The sequence below is a fragment of the Echiichthys vipera genome (assembly GCF_963691815.1).
Source record: "Echiichthys vipera genome assembly, chromosome: 19".
In the NCBI taxonomy this organism is placed as follows: domain Eukaryota; kingdom Metazoa; phylum Chordata; class Actinopteri; order Perciformes; family Trachinidae; genus Echiichthys; species Echiichthys vipera.
The window spans coordinates 10,086,225-10,111,714 of NC_139844.1; the positions used below are offsets into that span (position 1 = coordinate 10,086,225).

Here is a 25,490-nt window from a genome sequence, read left to right on the forward strand (position 1 = left end):
AGAGTCACATTTTAAGTTATCTTCTAGAAATTAGTGATAGCTGACTGTACATCTAAAGACAAAAAAACAACATGATGACATTATACTTTCTTTTTACATCCCAAAAAAAACCCCAGTTGTCTAAATTTTGGCTTTGAACAGTGTCAGAGTTAGAAAACCTCTAGTTCAGCCCAAACAAATGTGAGAAATGCTGCTGTTTCCAGACTGCTCTAGGCTGAGTTCACCTGTCAGTCAATATGTGATGTACTCATAAAGAATATAAATAAATATGCATTATTTTTGTCAGATTTATGAAGCCGTGAGTATGTTTGAATTTGTCTTATAAATCTCAATCATTGTGGAGTTTGGCTTTCTTTTCCCCAACCACAGTTCACTATAAATGGATGTGGAAATGCCCTTAAACTTACTCATTAGACCTGTCAGACCTGAGAAATACAGTACAAGAAAGTGCATGTTCAAACGCTGCGTCACAGCACTGAGGTTAGCAGCTTATTTCAACACACATTTCTGTAAACCATCTCACTCATAGTTATTATTATAGAAGAATAATCAATGATTACCCCATAGAGCTCATGTTAAAACAGACTTTACAAAGTGCTTCACAATTCAACTGCATTAACAGCAAGATGATGACGCTAACAACACAAACAACTTTTTAAAAAATGTCCCATCTCTCAACTTCTATTCATTTGAGCTACACATCATAAAGCACATTCTTACTGTACATAGTGGTTATAGCAGTTGCCCCATGCAAAGAGGCTGAAGGTCCTCGAGGCAACGGCCGCAGGTTTGACTCCAACCTGCGGCCCTTTGCTGCATGTCCTCTCTCTCTCATCCCATTTCCTGTCTGTGCTATATAATAAAGGCTTGAAAACTGCCAAAACATAATCATATGAAAAAATATAAAATACCAGTTTATGTGTGGGAAAAGGTGTTTCCGTGGTTTGTGCGTACACATCATGGCCCCAGGCTGCTGGTTGCTTAGAAGTAGGCAAATATAAAAGCAGCAAATGTACAAGCTGATCTCATGATATAGATCACATCACTAATTATTAACTGAAAAAAAAGAAAAAAAACATTTGTAAATATCTTTATATTGTGTTGTAAGACTGCTGTTGAAGCAGAGTTCAGGAACGTAAAGCTGCAGGCAATATGTGTAGACGTGGGTGTGTATAGATATGCATGCAGACTGGAGAGACTGAGGCTCTAACTTAGATCGATGTTTGTCTTTCTCTGAGGAATTGTGGACACAAGGGTTAGAAGGAAGAACGAAGGGAGGGATCGAGGGATGGAAGGAAAGATGGGGCAGTTTGGTTTATGCCACTGCAGTAAATCACTATTTTAGCGGCTGCCGTCTCCAGTTCTGCTGCTCGGGGAATAACTTGTTGTCCATGCCGTGTGTACGGCGGTCTCACTCTGCTCCCTTCCCATAACTTTTGATGGCAAAGCAGTTGCAACTTCTGCCTCTTAGTTTGAAAAAGTTTGACTTACTGCTCAGACATAGTGACCTCAGAAGCTGTGAAGATATCCTGATTTGGTTGTTCAAGTTACATCTTCATTTTAAGTTTGTGAAAATGTGTTATCTGGAGCTACTTTAGGTAATAGTTGCAATGTAAACATTTCTTAGAGGCAAAGGTAAATGGCAATGGGTAGACCCAAATAACCATTATTTTACTGTTGACTAATGAAAGAGCAAAATCAAGTGGAAAAAAACCTCAATTAAAAATATTTTATATCTGGTTTGTACATAATAAGATGTATTAGTATGATGTATGATGTCAGACATGATGTTTCACCACATTTTTATAGCTTTGAATAATTAAAACCAAACTCACAAGAAAATTTAACACCTGAAGAAATGTGAGCATGATAAACACTACCCATATTGTATATATTTTGTTAAATTTCTAAAATAGCATGATTTGTTTGAGCTAAACATTACCACACACCACATTATGTTTTTCTGACTTTTAGAGACTTTCTTACGGTTGTCCATCAAGTAAAAAACACACAGCTCATAAGACTTGAGTAAGCAGTTTTAGGGGTATTCAAGGAGATGTATTTAGAGTAGTTTCAAATGACTACCCAAATGCAGTATTAGTCTTGGACTGTGAAGTCATTGCAAGTGCAAAGCGAGCCTTAAAACTTCAGAGCGCAGGGATTAAATCTTCTGAAGAGTCCCTGGATGGAGACTCTGCAGCAGTCTGTCTCTCTCCGTGGTGCTGAAACACCTGAAACAGTCTCTTTCTTTTTTTCCATCCTCCTAGTTTATATCAGTTCCCATTCAGTCAAACACACAGCAGCATATTGATCCTTTTAATTCACTTCAGCATAAAAAAAATCCATCATTTAGAATCTGACAAACTACTATTACTACTATATTTCCTCTTGTATTATTATCTATAATAATAATATTATTGATCAATGGGTGGGGCTGCAGTGTCAACACTATATATATATATATGTATATATATATATATATATATATATATATATATATAGAGAGAGAGAGAGGGGGGGGGTGTCTCCTGTGCAGTGACATAGGCAATAATCTCTTGTATAGTTTTTGTGAAATCACAATAACACCTTTTTCCAAAACACAATGATAGGAAAGTGTTGGGGGGAATATTTTATTTTTTATTTATTGTGGAACATTGGATTCTTTGCTTTTGCTCCCAAAGGGAATACCTCCTCAATACTCAGCCACTATATGCCACTTGTTTTAAGGGTCAGCAGGCTCAGGTCTGGTACAATCGTTCTCAAAAGACACTAGCAGGTGCCATAGAGTGAAGGGTAATAAGGTAGTGATACTTGTCTGCAGACAGTCACAAACACACACACCCCTGAAAAAAACTAAAATAAATGACACCACTTATCAACCACTCATGATGTGGTCCATATTTCTCTTCCCAGGCAGTTTAAGACCCATTCACACCTTGATTCATGTCACTCTAACTACTCTCACATGACAGCCAGCTGAACTAATGACCCACACGTGACCTGAATTGCTCTCAAGGTGGGAACGACAACGACATTCCCGCCCGTCTATCTGTACTCAAGTAGGGACCTTTAGATTTACAGTTTTTGGACTGACGAGAGGCGTCATTTTAAAGAAGAATGGTCAAAAGCGCTGCAGCAAAGGCCGCTATTTCCAGTCTTCTACTTCTAAATATGGGTAAAGCTCCAAAATCCCACACTTCCAACAATACAATAGGTCTTTTATTAGATCACCAGTAAAGTAAAAGTACTAGTATAGGAATAATTAAAAAATAGCTTAAAAGAAACGTGTAATTTAATATAAAAAAAAAATCAAGGTGGCACAGCTCTTTCCATGAAAATGCAGGTGAAACAGAAGGACTGAGCCTATTTCTGTGACCCCCACAAGGGCAGACCCACGCTTCCATAAATACCACTAAGCCCACCTGAGATGTCTGGTCAGGGGGCCCAGTGTCAGAGAGATGGATAGAGCAACACTAAAGAGCACTCTGGCTCCACTTATCCATGAGGATGTGGATATTCCCCTATTCCCATACCCACCCAACACTTGGCATGCCCTGTGCCTGCAGCCGTGCCCTTCTTTAGTTTGTGTGAATATTATGCAAGTCTGTATGTGTTTTTCCATAATTACCCCAGGGTAAAGAGGCGTCTAACTTTTTTGTTTTTGAAAGATGAAAGAATCAATATTTTGAAATTAACGATTGTTCAAATGACTATGTGTAATGGGACATGGGATGTTTGGAGTGTTTCAGCTTGTTGTTTTGGTTTTACAACGCCAGCTTTACTGTTTCAATAGCAGCAGGCACCTTCTTCCAGCAAAAAAAAAAAGGCAAAGTTAGTGACCGACTAGAGTACAGTGGAGCATTAAGCAGCTAAAAAGACACATATTTACCTCAGAAACTGGTACCAAATACAAAAGTAACTTACAAGCATAAGTCTAAATAATAAACTATTGTTTCCTTAAAGCCTCAGGATATATCTAATAAACTATATTCACATGATTTGTTTGATAATCAAATAAATAATCACCCAGCATGCAACAAAGATAGCTGCATGATCTTTTCATTTATTTAAACTCAATAAATGTGTGCTAATCACATTATTCTTACACCGATCATGAACATAACTCTATTCACACAAAACAAGTGCGTGTCACATTAATCTGATGATCAAATTATGAGTGTGCATGTAAAAATGTCACGTAACATTGCTGCTCTTCTGTTCAAAGATACAGAAGCACATGAATGGATTCATTTTTTTGGAATAGTATTCAGAAAATGAAATCTAGTCATCGAAGTCAATGCTTTATAATATTGATACATTTGTTTGGCACAGGATGCCACAGGGGGAATCAATTTCCTCAACTCCATTTACCCATTCTACCGTATGCTGGGGATCATTTATCGAGGGTAGTAATTTGAAGTTTGGTTCCGCTTCATAGTTTCTCTTTTTGTCCTGTTTGGTTCGTTTGTTTGCCTTAATAAAATGCAATAAAGTAACTAACAAGAGCTGTTTTATTGCGAAGTTGTAGAAAATACAATTACTCCTTATAGGAACAAATCAGCACGATTCACAATTCACTAAAGGAGACACTCACAGCCAACTCTGGGATTAGACGTGTTTACTCATGCTCAGTCATGGGAAGCGGGGGTATATATCCTGTCAGAGAGATTGATGATGGGTGCAGCACAGAGCACTCTCTATCCATTTAACCGTTATGGAGCTTTATGTGGAGCTACATCTGCAAAAATCGGTTAATCTGTTGGACAAACCTAAATACAGTTTACCCATGACAACTGTGTGTGTGTGTGTGTGTGTGTGTGTGTGTGTGTGTGTGTGTGTGTGTGTGCGTGCGTGTGTGCGTGTGTGTGTGTGTGCGTGCGTGTGTGCGTGTGTGTGTGTGCATGTATGTATGTGCAGGTAAGAGCCCGTCGCAGCAGTTCACAGCTGTGATCCATACAGTTACCCCTCTGCAGTCCCAGATCTCCCCCGTGGTGAAGCTCATCATCGCTGTAGCCAAGTCCAAGTTCTGTGCACAGGTGGGTAGAGCATCTGCCACGGTGTTCAACAAAGGGAAATAATGAAAAACTGTGTTAAAGATGTACTCCGTAAGATTTTCATCTATTTCCTTTTTTTTTAGTTCCTATCTATCAAAGAATGAGTATCACAATATCAGTGTCTGTGGTGACACTCCCTCCCTAGATGTAAATAAGCCGCCATAGTGACGCTGCTGATATCTCAATTCTAATGGAGTACAACTTTAAATGTAGTCTGTTACGCACACAGGAAACATATGCACAATATCAAGGGACAAGACACAAATGTACCACTTTATCTATATCTGATTTAGTAAGCCCCTCTGCTTCTCCCAATTATCCTCCTGCTTTTCCTTCTTCTTCCTTTTCCTTTTCTTTTTCTTTCTTTTTTTCTTCATCAATTTGTACCATAAGGTGGTAAAGTTTGATGAGGGGTTACAGCCATTCCTTCAGTATAACAGGTATCAGGGCCATTTTGGAAAATAATTTGTGAGATTTATAGTTGTGTTTTCATGCTTTTTTAAAGCTGAATGACAACTCTGGTAAACAAAAGATTGAAAGTGGGGCTTTTGCATTATATTATTATTATTATTATTTATTTTTTCTTGTAATATGTCTTTTTCAGAAATAAGGACATTGTTTTTAAAGTGATATGTAGTATAGTTAGTGTGTGACCTTCAGTAGATGGCGGTCAGCACACCCCCAGTTTGGAGAAGCAGGCAGGAGTCTTAGGAGCTAAGCAATGTATTGATGTGGACTGTGGCAGCAGCGAAATGTAATTTAGCCACCTAAGATAATTTATGTCAGTGTAAGTGCACGCTATATTTAAGATATTTCAGCACTTTATCTTGCCATTAGGGACCTTAGGGACTACATTTTTTCAACTGCCCAAGTTCCGTGTTCCTAAACATAAACACAACAGTGCAGCACGTAGCCACCGATCAACTGCTCACTTCTGCACAGGAATACAGAAGTTCTGCGGTATACATTGTACTAACTAGTACTACAACTAAACTGCCTTTACAATCCATATGAAAATGATCACATGAGAGTTTCAGAAAAAGACAGAACAATAAGCACCAAAAAAAGCTCATATAAGCTTAAATAATATACCCATATACCTTTAAATATCCTATATAACAGCAGCTGGAACTAAATGACTGTTGATTTACTTTTCATGAGTTTACCGTTACCAAGATTTAAAAAAAATCAATTCTATTGTACCTTTAGATTTTACTTATTGAAAGATATCAGCTTTTTCAGACACTCCTGTATAATGATGTTGTCATATAATATTAACCCACTCTATACACTTTTGCCATACAGATTGTGGTTTTATGGAACTGCGACAACCCTTTACCTCTGAGGAACAAGTGGCCCTCCACCAGCGTGCCTCTCACTGTCATTGAAGGACAGACCAAGGTAACAGCTGCTGGCTTTTTGCATCCATTATGTATTAAAAGATACTTAGTCGCATTCAGTGGTGATGTTATTTATCTCGACTTTACAAAGCAGATTTTCTTGCCAATGAAAGCACCAACCCTCTGGCTTCTAGCTGCTCTAAACACCACAAACCTGAACTTTAAGACACAAGAAAGGAAGATGAAACAGGCAAAAGAGAGGTTCTGATAGACGGCAATAAAATGAAAAACACCTGCAGGATCTTAGGGGTTTGGAGCTTGTGTGTGTGAGTGTGTGTGTGTGTGTGTGTATGTGTGTGTGTGTGTGTGTGTGTGTGTGTGTGTGTGTGTGTGTGTGTGTGTGTGTGTGTGTGTGTGTGTGTGTGTGTGTGTGTGTGTGTGTGTGTGTGTGTGTGTGTGTGTGTGTGTGTGTGTGTGTGTGTGTGTGTGTGTGTGTGTGTGTGTGTGTGTGTGTGTGTGTGTGTGTGTTCCTGAAGAAGAATATTGTATGTACTTAAACAAAGAAACCTGATCTGACTATAAGTTTATGTCACTGAATTAAGCTAGAACACATTTTCAGCAGCAGCATTTTCTTCCAATAACTTTTCATGCTAAAAGGCAGTTAACAGTTCAGCTGTGTTGCAAAATATTTCTAACATCAGACCTGCACACATTCAGAATCAGGGGGCGAATGCAGGGCAAATGCAGGGCAAATGCAGGGCAAATGCAGGGCGAATGCAGGGCGAATGCAGGGCGAATGCAGAGCGAGTGCAGACGGTTGCCCGTCTTTAATTCATTTCAGTTTTATTTACATTACATTTTAATGATTTACAGAGACCCAACAATTCCTCCGTGAGCAGCAGCAAGTCATACTAGCAGCTTAGAAACAGTGATGATGACAGCAAATGTCCAAGAACAATATTTCAGTTTCTCAAACCACCCAAACAACTAACTGAAAATGCTGCTTCACTCAAAGTTCTTTTTTGGTGAGAAGCAAAATCCTGGAGAATAGAGTGTCAGGGGAAAACCTTCAATTCTGTTCAGGTCAGTCACACTTCAATCATAATACAGCATGAATTGTGCAGGCTGTCCTCATTCACTGTTTGTACATGTACCTACAAAAGGTACTGTGCTGTAATTCCTCTATCTATAACTGCACGTCCAAAGCAAAGAAATTAATCAGGTGATGTAGTATAAGAGTGTTAAAATCCACGTAGGGAGGAAGGCCAGGGTGGTGGATTGGTCCAGAAACACAGGAAAGAGCGGCCTTCATGTCCTGGAAGTACCAAGCCAAACCACTACCTTTTTTTCTAATCTTAACTATTTGGTTGCCTAAACTTAATGTTGGAGTAGGTAAAAAGCTAAATAAAAAAGGCATAATTTGAAGTAGAGTGAGACCTCTTCCTGCAGCTCTCTCCCTGTCTGTCCTGAGCCAATAGGAAGGCTCTCTCTCTCTGAAATGACTGGAGATTGGCCAAAGTCTCCCGTCACAGGCTAGATTTTCTAAAGCCTGAAAACAATCAAGAGGAGCTGTACAAGTCTAGTTTTCTCTCAGAACACATACATTATAATATGATGATTGTGGATTGTCTTGCCCATCAAGACCAAAAATAAACTGCCTACCTCTGGCTAACCATCACCCTTTGTTGCCTATCAATATTAACCTAATCATACAAACCTGTTAGTGAGAATAATTGTTATAATTTGATGAGGATGACTGGAAAGTCTTAAGATGCTCTTTGGAAAGAATAAACCCATCTTTCGTGACTGGTTTTAATGGTCAAAACGTCTCCCGTTGATTACCCAGACTGATGGTATGATATCTGTAATTTGACGCCGGAGAATTCGGCTACATCTAATATATTTTTTAAAAAAGGAGTAGAAATCTTTAGTGCTATTGATCGTGTAATGTTCATTTGGAGTTTTACATTAACCTCTGGGAGGAATTCTGCACCATTTAGAGCGTAATTTGATGATGAATGAATCGGGAAATTAAGCAAAGCACCCTTGAGAGCGCCAGATGTTCAAACACTTGTGGGTTGTTATTACATTTAAAAGAAAATCCAAAGAAAAATGAGCGTGGACCCTGATTAAGGCTCACTGAGGCTGAAATGTATTTGTCAGTTTCAACTTCTCAAGCTGTCACTGAAAATATGTTACTGCTGAGTGCCTCAGACTTTATTTGTCTTTGATTAACATCCTTGTTAGTTAACAGTTCATTGAGCATGTTTGATTGTTTGTTGTAAATAATATTATCTTATAATACTTGTACACTAAGCTGTACAGCCACATGGATTTTAAAGGCCCTGATTACCCTTGCAGGTGTTTCCAGTTATTTTTAGCTGATTTAACCTCTCCACAGGTGTGTGTTTGACTGACACCTCTCTCACTGTCTTCTGCTCACACCTGTTAGGGGGCATTTACACCTTCCCAAAATCAATGAGAGGAGGTTAAACCATTTATAACGAAGAACGCCTGTGTGTAGCCCAGAGCTTCTGATACATCCTGGAAACTGTCAAACACGCTGTTCTCCCAGGACACTTTGACTTGTGAAACATAACTTTTGACATTAATAATAACAGCATTTCATTTTCACAAAATCGCAAAATACATGTTCAGGTAATAGAAAATGATAAGACTTTGGAACACCTTCATGTTCTTTTTAAAGCCTCTGCATAGTCAGAGTCTGCACACACGTTTCATTTTCACTCGTGTTGCCTGATTGGACCAAACCGATGCTGACTGAGGTCTTTTTCACTCTCCTGCTAACATTACTGCAACCGTTTTTACTGGATGTACAGTTTACAAATACGTTCACATGGACATGAGCCCCGTGATTTTCATTCAAATTCTTTTTTTTTTTTAATTGCTATATGAAAAATCAGCTGCTAGTTTTCCCATAATCTTGCTGACAAACAAACAAACAAACGTATGTAAATGTAAAATGTAATGTAAATCTTTCTATGATAGTAGCACCTATAGAGAGACGATTCACAGAAGGCAGACATGATACAGAACTACTGGATAATGTTCTATCCTGTGTTAACTGAATTTTAATGCAGTGCTGTTGCCGGTTTCAATAGACTCTTGATGTGAAGATCGAAGTGACACGAGTTTGGATTGTCAGTCATTAGAGCCAAGCTGAGAGTGTGACTTTGTTGGGATTGTTCTCATTTTCAGAATTATGGGATGGTTTTCATCTACCTTCACATAAGAACTCACGACTGTCAGGCCACATTAACAATGGTCTCATGTTTTACTCATTTCACACACCAATTTAAACAATTGGGTTTCGTTCTAAAAATACACTCTTATCACATTCTCACTTGTTCACGCATTTAACACACCTCTATCTATCTATCTCTCTCTCTCTCTCTCTCTCTCTCTTTCCCTCTCTATTTAATCCTGATGCTTTGTGCTGTAATTGCTTCCTTTTTGTTTTCATGTAAATGCGTCCCCCTTGAAATACAAGAACAATGTTTCCACAAGCGACAATAAAACACAAATCTGTGTGTGTGTGTGTGTGTGTGTGTGTGTGTGTGTGTGTGTGTGTGTGTGTGTGTGTGTGTGTGTGTGTGTGTGTGTGTGTGTGTGTGTGTGTGTGTGTGTGTGTGTGTGTGTGTGTGTTTCTGTGTGTGTGTGTGCGCGAGCGAGTGTGTGCTGGTACCCAACAGCATCTATGGTCCTATAATTAGTCATGTGCTATATTGTCACGTAGCCCAGACAGATGCTCTTCAGTGTGTTTCCTACCAAGTGCTTGCTGCGTTTGTTCAATAACAACAAACACACATACACAAAGTTTGTAATTCACCTCGACAGAGCACAGCAGCAGAGTAAATTGCAGTTGGTTATGAGTGTATTCCTCTGTAATATGGAGTGGATACACTCCATCAGCCAGCTTTTACTTACCCTCTCTCTATTTCCTGTACTTCTGTTTGCGTTCACTCTTTTCATAAAATATATCAACTCCTTCATTTATTTGATCTGTACTCCGAAAGTCTTCCTTCCCTAAACATGAAAATAGGTTCCTTGCTTGCTAATTGACGACTCTCAGTAGTAGGCAGGAAGCTCTTTTTAACCCAATCCTTATTAAAAAAAAGATTTCACAAATAGAAAGCAGTTTGAGTTTGTAAAAATTATATTTGACAACCTGCTGGAAATCCCAAATGTGCCTAGTTTACATTGAAATGAAAAGTACCTTTGATTGAGCTTAATCTTTTATTTTGATTGATTTATTTTGAGGTAGAAACATGCAGATTACTTAGACAAACCTATAATAGCACACCGGAAAATAATATCAAAGTAACAGAGGTTATAAATGTACTGCACGACAAACAATAGGACTATCACAATAATAACTAATGATTACTAAAACAGAATCAGCAAGTAAATAATAAAATAAATCAATTAATAGTACAACAGAGGTGTTAGTTAAGACAAGTCAAGTCATGTTTGATTGGGAGTCCAATGTAGGAAAGAGGGATAGTTTCTTGCTCAGTTCAACATTATATTCCTCGACAAGGTTTGTTTTGTCGACAAGGTTTCCATTACCATGTGGAGAAAAGACCTGAACCACTAATCCCCCCTTTATTTCCAACAATGCACATCTGAGAATAACAAGCCTGTTGATTCTCACTGGGGTGAAATGCTCCACTTTCTAGTTAATCAGCTTGTTTTTAACCGATTTGATTTTTTAGAGACAAATTTAACTCCGAATATAAGTCTAAGGTCACTACAGACTTTAAACTTTTTAACAGATCAGAGAGAAACCGGCTGCAGACTCGCAGATGTCTTCGCCAACATCAATCAAGAAATATGCAGCGGAGACTGACTGAAAGAAGAAGAAACTGCCAGAGAACAATCTAATTGAGTTTATGTACTCACATTATCTCCACATACTGCCAGCACCCAGGTGCTCTTTTTAAGTTTAAAGAGTCCAGGTTGAACACAAAATAAAACATCTTTTTTTAATTTAATTTAAAAAAGAAAAAATGATAAAGATATTTTTGAGGCATTTTTTATCTTTATTGGATTAAAAAAGGGGCATGAAATGCAACAAAGGTCCCCGTCTGGAATCAAACAAGCAACATTGTGGTTATGTGTTATGCACTGTAACATATGCAACTGTATGTGCAGAACACAGGGGTAAAACAAAACTTTGTGATTGGGTCTCTGATCTAATAGAAGTCTTGGTCATTATGCTTCTGTTGCTTCCCTTTCTTGTATGTTGTCAATGTACTGTCACGCACAATATATAATTGTAGTTTACATCGCAGATTCTGTTTGGCCCAAGCCCCCTTAATGATTCAGATATCGTACCAGTTTAAATAATTTAGCAGACATTTAAGTGCACAAGGAATACGATGGGTTGATCGGATGAATCAGGTCGCTCATAGCTTGGCCTCGCTTTACGTGAGGTCCTGCTTGCTAAGCATTTATGACCCGCACATCAATATTAGCGAAAGACTTCCCACTTTCAATGTTAATATGTCGACTATATCTCACCTTCATCACTCGCTCTTCAATATTGCATGTGTTGCCCCCCACACCCTGAATTTAATATTGATAAGTTAATCTTTGAACATTGATCCTGACTCCTTAGTTATGCATTTAAATTGTACCAAAGGAGCATAAAAGTGAAGAGTTCAAAGGTCAAGTGGGACCTAATGTTGAAATGTGATTGAACAGATGGTCAGGGCAGAAGAATTAAGGTAGAATTGATGGTCTTGTGTTGACCTCAAAATATAAATTAGTCTATTTTATTAGACTGTAAACTAATAAAATAGACTTGATTATATTAGTCTTTGTAAAGACTGTATTCAGGGTTTATCTAATCATTGGCAAGTCAAACAGTAAAGAGCATTTTAATTTCTCATTAACAATGAAGTAAATTGTTAAGCATGGGAAAGAGGCTGTCCATAGTTCATGAAGGTCTTGCAGGTAGCCATGTGATCTTTGACTTTCAGCTGTAATTTACAGACATCTCAATGTATCCGCGACATGAAGACTGATCGGATATCTCCAAAGACTCCCCTTGAAGTAGCAGGAGTCATAGCATATATAAAGACGGGAAATTGGTGGAAGGAGAGCGACAAAGATAAGGTTCAGACCATTGAACTGCCAGTGATCTCAGTGGGATCTAATCTCTGTCCAGAGGCAGAAAAGCATCGACACCAGCCAGAGGGAGGGGGGCAGTGTCTGGCTGTACCTGCACTCAGACAGGTACAGACAGGTTTTGAAGGCCTGTGCCAAGACTGATGTTTACTGGACTGCAGCTGCTGATGAGTATCTTTCTGTTTGACCATTTAGTATGTTCTTGTCAAAGGGGAGAAACATCTAATGCAGCATTAGTCCATCATGGGACAAGACTGCAGGTATATAGACCCACCACCACAGGTAGAGCATGTTGTCCACTAATTTCAGGGTTGGTGGTTCAATCCCCAGCTCCTCTTGACCACATGTCGAAGTGTCTTTGGGAAAGACAGTGAACAGTGAACCTTATAAATGCAGCCTTTAAAACAATCTTACAATCTAACAGTACAGCTGAATCTGATGGGAATGTTATTAGATCTGCAAGTTAAGTATCTGACAAATTTGAGTTTTGACCAACAGGCAAAAGTGCAAATAATTGCAGTTCCTCGAATGACCACTTGAGGCTTGCTCCAAAAGTGTGCTACGCCCCATAGACTTCCATCATAAAATGGTCAACTTTACAACAGAAATAAATTTGTTAACAGCCTGGTTTTTGTCTCTATCTGGCTGTTAAGTCTGATGTGACATCCTTTGAAAATACGATTTCAGGGTCCAAACACTCGTTGAAACAATACAGACAACGGCGGCGGAAAATGTGGACGATTACAATCACCTCTTTTTTTTTCTTTTTTTTTTTAAAACTCAGATCTGTTCAAACAACTTGGAACCAACACCGTGGTATTATAGAAATATCAGGCTCGGAACGGCTTGGACCCGGAAATCATATTTTGAAAGGGTGTTCAACACGTCTTAACAACCAGACAGCTTATTTTCCTAATCATGACGACAGTGTTGAGGTACATTTTTATATAACTCACCCATTCAAATTATATTAAGGCTTAAAGTTCTGCATAATTAAGGGCCTGCAGCTTTGAGTGACAGGTGGGTGCTGTCGCAGGTGGCGAGTGAAGACTGTAGGCTTCATTTGGCTCACTACAGATCAGATTAACAGGACAGCAGGGGGCGTCACAATAACTCTTCAGAAGCCTATGGGTGAACTCACAGTCTATGGTTTTGACTGATGATGGCGCTAGATGAACAGTCTTGGGGTCGCCAAGATGATCAGAATTCAGCGTGTGGAGAACCATGAATATCTGTACCACATGTTTCATGGGATCAGTGATAATTTTGGCCTGCCCGTGGCGCTCAAGTAAAGGTCAGAATATCGCCAAAGTCACTAGGATTCATCACCATGAATGAACCTCAAATGTCATGACAATCTGTCCAATAGTTACCAAAGTGGTGGACTGACTGATTGACAGATCACTCTTGAAAACAATCTCAGCTCAGTGACCAAATATTGAGGATATAGATTGTTTTGTCAACTTCTGTTTTGAAGGTCAAGAATGACTCGTCAATCTCAACTTTTCACTCGTCATGGATGAGAAGATGAATTCGGATTTAAGGCAACCTGACCTGTAGGATGCTGGGAGATGCAGTGAAGTTACAATGTAATCTGGCTCGTGACAATGTGTGTGTATTGTGCATATATTTATACTTGTGCAAATATTAATAATTGATTCCATTCAGATATTTAGCCCAGGATGAATGCAGTTGAATTCAAGGGGCAAATTGATGGTGGTTTTCATAAGAAAGCTGAGAGACTGCTACACTACTGTGAACATCACCCTGACTGAACTAATTACCTGCCTGGTGTTTATGGGGCATCCATCCAAAGAAAATACATTTTTCTGCCAAGATGCAGTTTTTTATGTGGCACTCTTAAATAATTTAAGGGATTTGTGTTCAAATTTGTTTGATGTTACACTTAATTTCATGATGAATCAGCAGAGTCAGCATCTATCGTCTCATTAAGCTGAGATGGAAGTAGACATTTAACTTGCGGATATTTGTGGTCTTATTTTGCGAAATAAGCCTCTTAATATTACCCTCAGGGTGTACATTTACTACATCTACTTTATTTCAGACAGTGAATCTGTGTTAAACGTTGTGAAAAGTGGTTACCATGCAGGTCCATTTCAATTACATAAAACCTTAGCTGACCAAGATAAAAGCAGAGAGAAAATATATTGTTAGAGATTATATAATGCTGCACATTTGGCCCAGAACAAAATAAACAAATCAATAAACAAATAAACATTGATCAGTAGTACTTTTGAGATGGTTTCAAAACCACAGCTTCATTTTTTTTCTGCTCATTTCACTACTCAACAATTCAATAATTCACACTTTAATCACGAGTCAGTAACATCAGCAGCAGCAGCAGCAGCAGCAGCCCACTTTGGACCAATGGATCACGATCTATTATACTTTCTTTTTCGACAGTGAATTTATAAAGACTCACACAAAACTACATTTGATCTTTAGTCGTTTATTTTCCTTTGATTTTTCATACCTCGGTACCCATTATATATATATCTATATATATAGATATATATATATATATAAATGCTTTCAAACATGTTTCCCGACATACTAAACTATAGAAAACTATAGAAACCTATCAATATTGGGTTCAAATCCGGCTAGAACTCCATTATTTGCTGTCATCGCTCCTCTCTTGCTATCCAAGAAAAGCATTAAATGCCCCAAAAAGGCTACCACCTCACAAAAATGTTGTGTTTGGATTGAATATTTATATCAATACAAATATTATCAATAATGTCAGTTGTCTCTTTCTGTCCCTCCAGACGATGAGCAGTCGTTTTTTGCCCCACAAGGTCATCCTCACCGATGCCGTTCTCAGTCTGGATGAAGACTCGGTTCTCTCAACAAACGAGGTGAGTGCTGCTGACTTTATCAAACAGTTGGCCCAACCTTGACCTTTTTTGCAAACTACTGAACTGAGACATTGATGCTTAATCAACAAAATTAGGTGAGACGAGACTCATTCCCTGAGACACAAGGACACCAAAACACCATCATCAGACATCTGGATTAGAATCTCAATTAGTGAATTACTAATGAGTAAAAGACCAATTTCCCACGCCTGCCTCCCCACAAAACAAACGGAAAAAGTGACCTTGTTTTGTGATTAGAAGAAATATGTTTACAACTGAAATAAAACCGTAAAGATGTAGAGTTAGATGCTCACGGTGTGTCACTGATTTCATAAATAGACAAAAGCACTCTCATTTCTACCTAGCAACTGTCAATTTTGATGGCTGAAATGCCAACTGTCACTGGCAGATTTTATTAGATGTAGCTAGCTTGCTAATTAAGCTAGGACTAGCTCGTGTTGCTTGAAAACATGGTTCCCTAGTTGCGTTTAAAATGAGTCTTGATCGCTACATAAGGATATCATGCTGAGAGACAGACGCTAATGCTGTTTGTCCTGGGCAAAAAGTCAACCCAATTGTAATTAGGAGATTTAATTCTTAAATTACCCCGTTTGGATGAGTAGCTATAGGAACATCTGTTTTCCCAGGGTCTGATGTTTTTCAGCTCAATATCTTCTAAATATAACAGATTTTCAAAGAGTTCCATGTTCTCAGTCATGTTTTCCCCCTATAGGTCAGATGTTCATGTTTGTTTCCTGGGTCAAGATGTTGAAATGGGGTCATCCCTATGTTCCCCGGTTACATAAACCTCTGCCTTCGCTGATTTAATTCAGCATTTTGTTAGGGTTCAGGATTACGGTTAGGGTCAGAGTTAGGGGATAGTGTGTACATAGACCTATTTGCCGCAGAATTCAGCACTGATTGTGGAAAAAATAACAGACCAGGGAACAATAGGACCCTTTACATGAAAAGCTGGTAACATCGGACCCTTTTTTAAAAAAAGGTCCGCTGTTTCCTGGTCACATACCAAGTGGGGACCATAGGTACGCTCCCGTTGAAATCACCTACAGCTTATAGCGCACTGATGTTACAATCCTTGAAACCTAGGCACTCAAATATGTGAGCAAGATAGTTTTCTTGATTTTAGACATTGATCTCCACAGTGAATGAATGGAAATTTGACCATCTACCTTCTCCGTATTTCATACATATTTCATTTTTAATGTAACAAGAGAAAGGGCATTTAGGATGAGGACTCACCGACACAAACACGGATAATGTTGCCTGGGGTTGCTGGAGTCTAAGATTTTCCCATAGAGTAGCTGAGTAACACCTGGTGAGACATTTTGAACTAACTTTGCAAAGTGTGGCAATTTGGCGCCATGAGAAAAACACATTTTTATACTTTTGCACACATTTACTTTGCATAGTGACTGCAAGCAACACTTTTGAATAACTCCGCCCACTGAAAGCCTCTGGAAATGTTTTTATAACCCGCTCCTGGTCCGAACAGTTTTATGTCAGCCTGTGGTGGCAAAAGGTGGTGATGTTTTCACACAGTATTGATCCTCACTGAAATGAGGCAGTCAGTTCACGCACAGTCATGAATACCATTCATTACAAATTAAATGCCCAACATTGCAACGGCCACTGAACTAGAGAAGGCAAACTGTGCTCTGCTTTTAAAGGACAATTCCAAAAGCAGTAGATGAAATCAAACCAAGTAGGATGAGTGGGACGCTTATTCCTCTTTTGTCTTTTTATGATTATTTTCCTCACTACTTTCCTGCGTTTTTTGTTTTAATTAATGTGTTGTTGATTTGTTTTAGTTTTTTGTAAAGCGCTTTGAGCTGCAGTTTTATGTTATCAGGTGCTATTTAAATAAAGTTTATTAATATTAGTGGTAATATCATGGAGGCTCAGGGATTTACCACAGTGCCAGAATGCTCGGGACCAAATTAAATTAGGTGTGATGTTTTTAGATGCCGTTCTTTTAATTTAATTTAATTTAACACAGATGAATGGAGAGGAGGGAGAAGTAAGGAAGGTAAGAAGAGTAGCTAGGGAAAAGTGGAACGCTAAGTAAAGCACCAGAAAAAGGAAAAGAGGGGAGAAGTGAGCAGCAGAAAAGACCAGAGGAAGATAAAAGAAAAGCACAAAAAAGGACGGAACGCTAAGGAAAATCATGGCTACAGGAAATAAGCAAAGGAGAGTATAACAAACACATTAAAGAGGTTTTAATGAAAAAAAGTGCTTTGACAGAGTTAGGAGTTTTATGAGAGCCATTACGTTTGTCTGTATTATTACACCGTCAAAACACAGAGCAGCTCTTCAACTAAAGTCTCTAGTTACTTAAGAGAGAGGATGGGAAACACCCCAGTGGTTTGTTCCACTGACACTTGTTTTAGAACAAATTAGAAACCAATTGAATTGTCTAAAGCATTGTCAAGAGCGAAAATTATGTTTCCATTTCCCCTTTTTTTAATCAAGACTGTGACGTGGTAGCATTTTATTTTACATTAAAGGTAAATGCACACATGTATCCTGTATTTGTCCATGCGATTGGATATGTTTTTTATTTTCAGTTTAGATTGTTCACATGAGTAAGTATATATATAAATAAGTTTTGTCTAAACTTCCAAAATGACACCGTGTCACAAGACTGAATCAAAGCTTATATTGCACTGAAAAAAACACATGAAATATCAACTCTCTCATACTGTAAGCTATTGCTTAGTATGAAAATTATTTTCTCAAATATTAACTATATATCAGCTATCATTTGAAATAATTGTTAGAACCACTTCCGGTTTCATTAGCCCCTTTGTAAAAGTTAAAAGTAGCATTTCTTGTGACTTTTTCACAATTAAAAGCTCCCACGTCTAAATTAGCAGCAGTTAGGGAAGAAACATGGACCACACAAGCACGCAGATGCAAAGGCCAACTCCTGGTCCTGCTAGCAAAAACCCACGTCATCAGGTTACGATACTTATGTGAGTTCTTACTTATTTAATAGGAAGATACAGAGCGTTTCCATGACCACAGTAGTAGACAAATGTGGTGTCTGGGGTGGAACGTGTACTGCTGTGCTTTCTGCACAGAAAAAAGAAAAAAGTATATAACGGGATGTGTCTGAAAGAAAAGGTGATGATGTACGGTAAATGCCAACACATATGGAGATGTTCAGCGAGAGCTTCATCAAACTTGGAAGTGGTTATTTTGAGTGGAAGTGAAGGGGTCAGCTGCCTTCTGTTATTTCATGATAGAGCATCTCCATAGGCAACGCTCTAACTGCAGCTCCTGCTTGCATTGCGTTTCAATTGTTAGGTGAAGTGGAGGCCTGAAATTGATCTTGAGTAAGCATCTGCATGCATGGAACATGTTTCGGGCCCTCATGCAGGTCTTTTAAACAGTATCCTTGTGATTACATTAAAAACACTAACACTGGATCACATGGATGCATCATTACCTCTGAATCCCTCACGTGTGCTGTTGGGAATTTGAATTGAATTAATTTAAATACTCTCGAATGGCTATTTCTAAAAAATCCGAAACTTGGTTTAATTGCATGAAAATCTTCAAGGTGGCAACTTTAATGTTTAGTCTCTTGTAGTAGCAGCTGACTAATCCCACTTCTTGCAGCCTCCATGTGGTCTCCGTAGGTGCTGTAGCCCCAACATATTGTGTGAAACTATAACTCCAGCTTAAACACAGTTTATCTGCCAAAGTGAAGGATCTTTAACCTTTCTATGTATGGTCTGTAATACGTTTTTCTTACCTCACCATGAGTGATGGAACCACTTTTCATCTTTTTTACACAACCTTCACATTTAAATTTACCTTCCCAACTTAAAGTGAAATTCCAGCGTAAAAAATCATCCCAGGGTCTTTTTCAGCAAATGCAGTCATCAAATAAGCCATCGAGACATTTTTTTTCATGTAACAACTATTAAAGGAAAAATCCGGTAATGTCGCTGACATCCGAATGCGACTATCACTGATTAGCGTGATAAAAGTCCTTACACATTAAGTTAAGCATCAATGAGTGTCTTCCTTTTGGATTGCAATTGGTAATTGACCTGAATGGTAACTGACTTTCAAAACTTTTAATAAACTCCAGGTTCACTAACAACGATGTTGGTGCCTCGGTTAATGTGTAAGGACTCTTATCATGCTACTGCAGAGGTTTGGTGCTATCATGAGCAGTTTAAGTGGTTAACAAAGCCGTTTTAATGCCTTCACCGTGCTGCCCCGAGCTAATTAGTGTTAGCCACATTACATTACATTAATTACTGTTAGCGACTGTCCAGTCTCCGTTTAATAGTTACATGGAAAAAATTGTCTCAATGGCTTATTTGATGATTGTATTTGCCGAAAAAGACCCTGGGGAAATTTTACTTTAAGACACAAACATAAAAAACGCAAAACTTAAAGAGTTTCATATGTTTTAAACCTAAAAAGCAGATCGGGAACAATTCATCTTTGATGCTAAATCAGTGCTTCTACCTTGAGAGTCATTACAGGCAGCAGGTCTTGTTTCCCTCCAGCTTTTCAGCGAGTAAAAAATGCGATCAATAATGGATTGTGAAGTCCAATATATCTTTAGACTCTGAGATGTTCTATCAATGGGAGCAAGTCAATGTTCACCTTTATTCTTCGCTGGTGGGATCACAATTACACTTTATGGCACCGCAATTTGTGGCACAGCAGCACAAGCGAGTTTGTACAACTAAACTTTTATGGGTGCACGGCTTGTTTTATGAAACGAGATGAAGAAGAAGAAGATGTCAGAGAGAGAGAGAGTAGAGAGAGAGAGAGGAATCATAAAGAGAAGGTGGAGGGGATCTTTGCTGTGCTCACTAACCCGTTCCTCTAATTGCCCTTTTAACATGGTGAAGGGATTTACTGAAAAGAGATGAAATATGTCAAGTGAGTGAAAATGTGCAATAGAAAACGTTACACTTTTAAAAGGACTTTTCATATTATAATACCTCAGTGGAAGAATGGCTGTGCCAATTTCATAATTACATTGTTTCAGCTCATTAAATGTATGATTATTCCATGAAGAGAGATTAGAGAAGGGAATACGACTGGAAAAACCTGACAAAGCTTTTGTCTCTCATTGGGCGGCCAAGCATGCTGCTGCATTATGCCCTTTAGAAGACAATTTCAATATGGTAGATGTGGAAATAATTCTTAGACAGCAGTAGCGTAATTTTTATCCTCATTCCATTTAAGGGTCTTGGATGTTGCAGAGGCACGTTTCAGTATCTTTTCTGCTGGTATCTGTTGCAACTCAACTTAAAAAAGAAAGTGCATTTGATCATCCATAGAGAATTTAGAAATGAATTTGATTTTGTGTTGTCTTCAATATTGTGCTGCATTCATGGACGTGTTCTGAGACAATGGGCCCCTGGGCACAGACCTGTAAGAGGCCCCCACTCTGTCTACGTAGGAACAAGAAGTCCAAATTTGAATAGTCTACTTTGAGTTGTTTTATAGTCATTTTATGTATCCTTGTGGTCATTTTATCATCAATTTTTTATGGTTTTGTATGTCTTAGTAATTGTTTTGCATCTCTGTGATTGTTTTGCATCTTTTTTTAGACATTTTACGTTTCTCTGTTGTCCATTACGTTTCTGTGTCGTCTCTCTGTGGTCATTTTTGGTCATTTTGAGTATAATTGTGGTCATCAAGCATCTCTTTGTGATTAGTTTTTGGGAGTTTTTCAGCAATATTTAGTTTGTGTTGCATTATTATTTTTTGATTATACGCCTTATAAGTATATATATTTATACGTATAGTATATATTTAAGTATTGTTTTATAAATAAGCCCATAGAGGGTGTCTGCCTTACCTGAACATGTATTTTAAATCTATGTATGTTTCACTTTTCTTTTCAGGTATGTTAAAAAAAAAAAAAAAAACATAAAACATGTATCAATTTTTCATGGCGTCAGAAAAAACAGCCCTGTTGTCAGCTTTGACATGACGTGAATGCTGGAGAAAGTTGACAGCAGATCATTTGTGGGAGTTTGAAAGTTATGTTAGAGAACAGTCTGAGAGCCGTCTAGACCAGACAAAACCACACACCACAGAGAGGTACCTGGTGAGAGCAGCCATATCTTTAAAGGTTATAAAGGCCGTGGTGAGATGACCTTTACACCCCGGCTGGTCGTCCCGGATCACACTGAGATTGTTGGTAAAACTTCATCAGAGCCACAGCACTCCAAAAACTGCTCGATAGGAGCTCAGTTTATGACACATTTTCCCTCACTTTTATCACCCTGAAATCACACGGATGTCGACAGTGAAAGCACCGCAGTGGCATAGCTTCACATGGAGCAAAATAAGAAAAACAGAACAGTAAAAACATAAATTCTCAAAAACACATTGGAGAAAAAAAAGACCACACACTGAGGGAGGATAAGGGCTCTAAAAATGTGATGTAGCTTCTTTTCATCTGATAACATGTTAAACCCAAATGTCGGGAGAGATTTGTCTCAGATCTATAGCTGGATTGACCCTCAGCTCCTTGGATCAATTCCAGCCTTGTAGAATCTATTAATATGTATTACACACACACACACACACACACACACACACACAGACAGTTCAAGACAATGTTCAACTTTGAGTCCTCCCTTGAATTCCTAATGTTTCAAGTCTCTGTTTTAAACCGTAATTAAAACCGACATATTATGAGTGCAAAGAATCTGTGTTCTGTCACTGTCTCTCAACACGCACACACACACAAACACACACACACACACACACACACACACGCACACATATATACACACACACACACACGCACACATATATACACACACACACACACACACACACACACACGCGCACACACACATGCCATTTCACATTATAAAGAACCTTTTAATCTCTGAAGGCTAAATTATATTTGCATGATATCATTAATCCTTTCAGCGCTGCTGTAGAGACATCTGACACTCTTCACACACAAACCCACACTCTTACACACACACACACACACACACACACACACACACACACACACACGGGGGTAGCGTGTACAATCGTCGGGGGCTACACTGAGAATGGCAGCTCCAACCTTTCTCTCAGCTTAGCACTGCCGCTTCACTGTAATTGTTCACGCGATTCATGACAGAAGCCGCAAGGTATCGCTAAAGAACATCCACTTTCCCTCCCCCTCCTGACGTCGTCTCTCTACCTCGACTCTTCCGGTAATTAATTTTCTCCCCCGGCTCCTGAGGTGGTGTGTGTGCGTGTAGCGTGCGTGCGTGTGTGCAGTTGTGTGTGTGTGTATTTCCAAGCATTTCATTATGTGCCGATCCCCTTATTCTCTGGTGTGTCTGCCTGCACGTCTCAGTGGTGTTTGTGAATTCAAAAGAGGCCGGTAGCAGGTAGCTCAAGCTTGTTCAAGGACACCAGGTGCTCCAGACAACTCCACATGAAATTTCTTCTTTACTGGAGAAGTAGGGAGCCCGATGGATACGCAGCAGGACAGGCCAGGGGATTGGATGAATAATATGCAGCTCCAGAAGCAATGAGCACCCTATTGCACATTAGTGTATCTGGGAATTGTGGAGCATTTAGATGCCTTTCGAGTTGCTGAGTGCTTGTTGTGAAGGTGTGTTCAGACTAAACGATAAGGGATTTGTAGAAGCATCGTGTTAGCCTCTCCGATCTTTAAGTTATAACGTAACACACTCTCAAATTTTTATTTTTCCAGGTCTAAGTCAGTCCAAGCCTCATATTTCTGCCACTGTGTTACCCAATGTTTGAACAGATCTGAGTAAAACAAAAAATAACTCATCTTACAACACTCTAAACGGTAATACCTATGCTTACTTAAATCATGTGAGTGTACTTTACTTATTTCTCACTATCCCGTTCATTTAACTCATTGAATGTGAGTATGTACTCATGTTTCCTTAAAGAGCTTTAAAACTAGGTTCATCTGAGTAAACTTGACTTGTAACTTTCTGTTCCTGGAGGGAACAAAGATCTCAACAGTGCACATGGAGTGGAGTGCAGTGCAGTGGAGCATCAGGAGAAGGCGTCTTTGGACTAAGCAGAAGGTTACCGAGACACAGCAGAAAAAGCCTAACCAGAAACTCCCATGATGCATTGCGGGATATATTTTATCAATACTTTGTAACTTGTAGCATTAACAAACGCTGCCCTTACCGTGCATTCACACCAAAAGCGATAGAAGCTTGATAACATTTGTCACATTTTTGATCATCGCTTCATCGCTTCAATCACAGGTAGCAGCTGAGGCGGCTAGCTAACTGAAGCTAACTCTCAGCTCAGCCTACTCAGCTGTTGTGCTAAATGGGAAGTTATGCTATTGCTAACAGGGATCTGAAGGCCGTTGTGTTGTAGTGAGATCAGGCTGTCATTGATTTAACCTCCGTAGCCGTACAGGTGCTGCCCGGTCTCCGGTAGATCAGACTGGGATACGCTTCACTCTGCAGTTACGGCTTTCTTCTTCTTCTGGATATCTGGCAGACTAGATGCCTAAAGGCAGGACGCTGCCATCCACAGTTCATAGTTTTATCCATTATATTATATCCATAAGAACAGTGTCGTTTTCCCCCAAGCACTGTCTGCAACAATGACACTTGGGTGAGCTGGGTGAGCCCCTGGATGTTTCACAGAGAACTTCAATGATGCTTACCGCAATCTCAACGCTGATTGGCTGTCGCGGCACAGCTTGATGCGATGTCGCTTGAAAAGTTAAATTTTTTCAACTTCAAGCGACACATGCGATGAGGCGACGGACGCAACGGACTCTTCAATGCTTCGCTCTTATCGCTCAGAAAGCATCGTCCGAAGCAACATCACGCGTCATCGCATTATTTACATTGATTTTGAACGGCAGCTACTAATTTTAAGCATCATTGCAGTGCAAAACGCAGGAGCATGTTAATTAGTGTTCATACAACTACTTATGTACATTGCACTTGATATTGAGTCACTTGTACTTGATACTCAGCAGTAAAATTTACTTTAAAAAGTTGATTGCAAATTGTGCAGAATTGTATGAACTAAATCCAACAAGTTATTTTTTTCAGTGTACTAAAGTTACTTAAGTTGTTAATACTTAAAAGATCAAGTTCATTATACTTGCTATTTTTAAGTAGACAAAACTTAATAAAATTAAATAAACTTAACAAGTAGATATAAAGTAAACTAAACTTAAGATTTACTTACCTTTTTCAGTGCAAGGTTCAACTTGTCACATCTAACAGTGCACTTTCCTTTGAAACAGTGTCTAACTGAAGAAAGAAGTGATCCCGAACCATTACAGCATTAAAAACTTATGGTTTACTATGACCTTTTGATACCAGTAGTATATTCGTATGCTATATCATGACCATGTGTGTTCAAATGTTCAAATGTATTGTACAATAAGACCAGTTTCTAACAAACTACACTTTAACATCCTCTGAACATCCCTTCACTCACAATCTGCCCTTTTTTATTGGAAAACTCCCTTTAAATCCCTTTATCCTCCATGTTATTTTGGACATTTTAAAAAAGCATTTAGACAGCACATTTTATATATTTTTAAGTTCTGTTTTAACTACTCTTTACTTTTTCCTCTCCCTTCCTCCTTCCTTCCACTTCCTCATCGTCTTTCTTCACTTTCTGCTCCCACAGGTGGATTTTGCCTTTATTGTATGGCAAAGCTTTCCAGAGCGTATCGTTGGTTATCCAGCTAGGAGTCACTACTGGGATAGTTCCAGAATCCGCTGGGGCTACACCTCCAAATGGACCAATGACTACTCCATGGTCCTCACAGGAGCAGCTTTCTACCACAGGTACAAAAACAAACAAAAAAACACACACACATCTCTGTTGAGCAGTGAGGCTGACTGTGTAACTGTAATCTGGTTTTATCTTATGTTCACATTTCTGTTCTGGAAATTAATGTAAATTAGCACATATTTCGTAAGATTATTAAACATTTGCATATTTAAACAAACTAATTTGTCTTAATGTCAGTAATCAACTGGGGAAGTTTCATGGTGATATCTGGTTGTTAAAAATGGTGC

The 25,490-nt window shown here is 38.8% G+C and overlaps 1 protein-coding gene across 2 annotated transcripts in view; it reads left to right on the forward strand.

Annotated features, from left to right (window-relative positions):
* The window catches only part of LOC310961502 (exostosin-1), a gene marked incomplete at both ends in the record, with an annotated part of 215,086 nt that overhangs the window by 183,861 nt on the left and 5,735 nt on the right, over nucleotides 1-25,490 (forward strand). For both annotated transcript variants that reach the window (XM_083933593.1, XM_083933594.1), the window contains 4 exons: nucleotides 4,918-5,036; nucleotides 6,360-6,455; nucleotides 15,337-15,426; nucleotides 25,096-25,256. In XM_083933593.1, coding sequence (XP_083789719.1) covers nucleotides 4,918-5,036; nucleotides 6,360-6,455; nucleotides 15,337-15,426; nucleotides 25,096-25,256 — 466 coding nt within the window. The remainder of the gene's footprint in view (nucleotides 1-4,917; nucleotides 5,037-6,359; nucleotides 6,456-15,336; nucleotides 15,427-25,095; nucleotides 25,257-25,490) is intronic.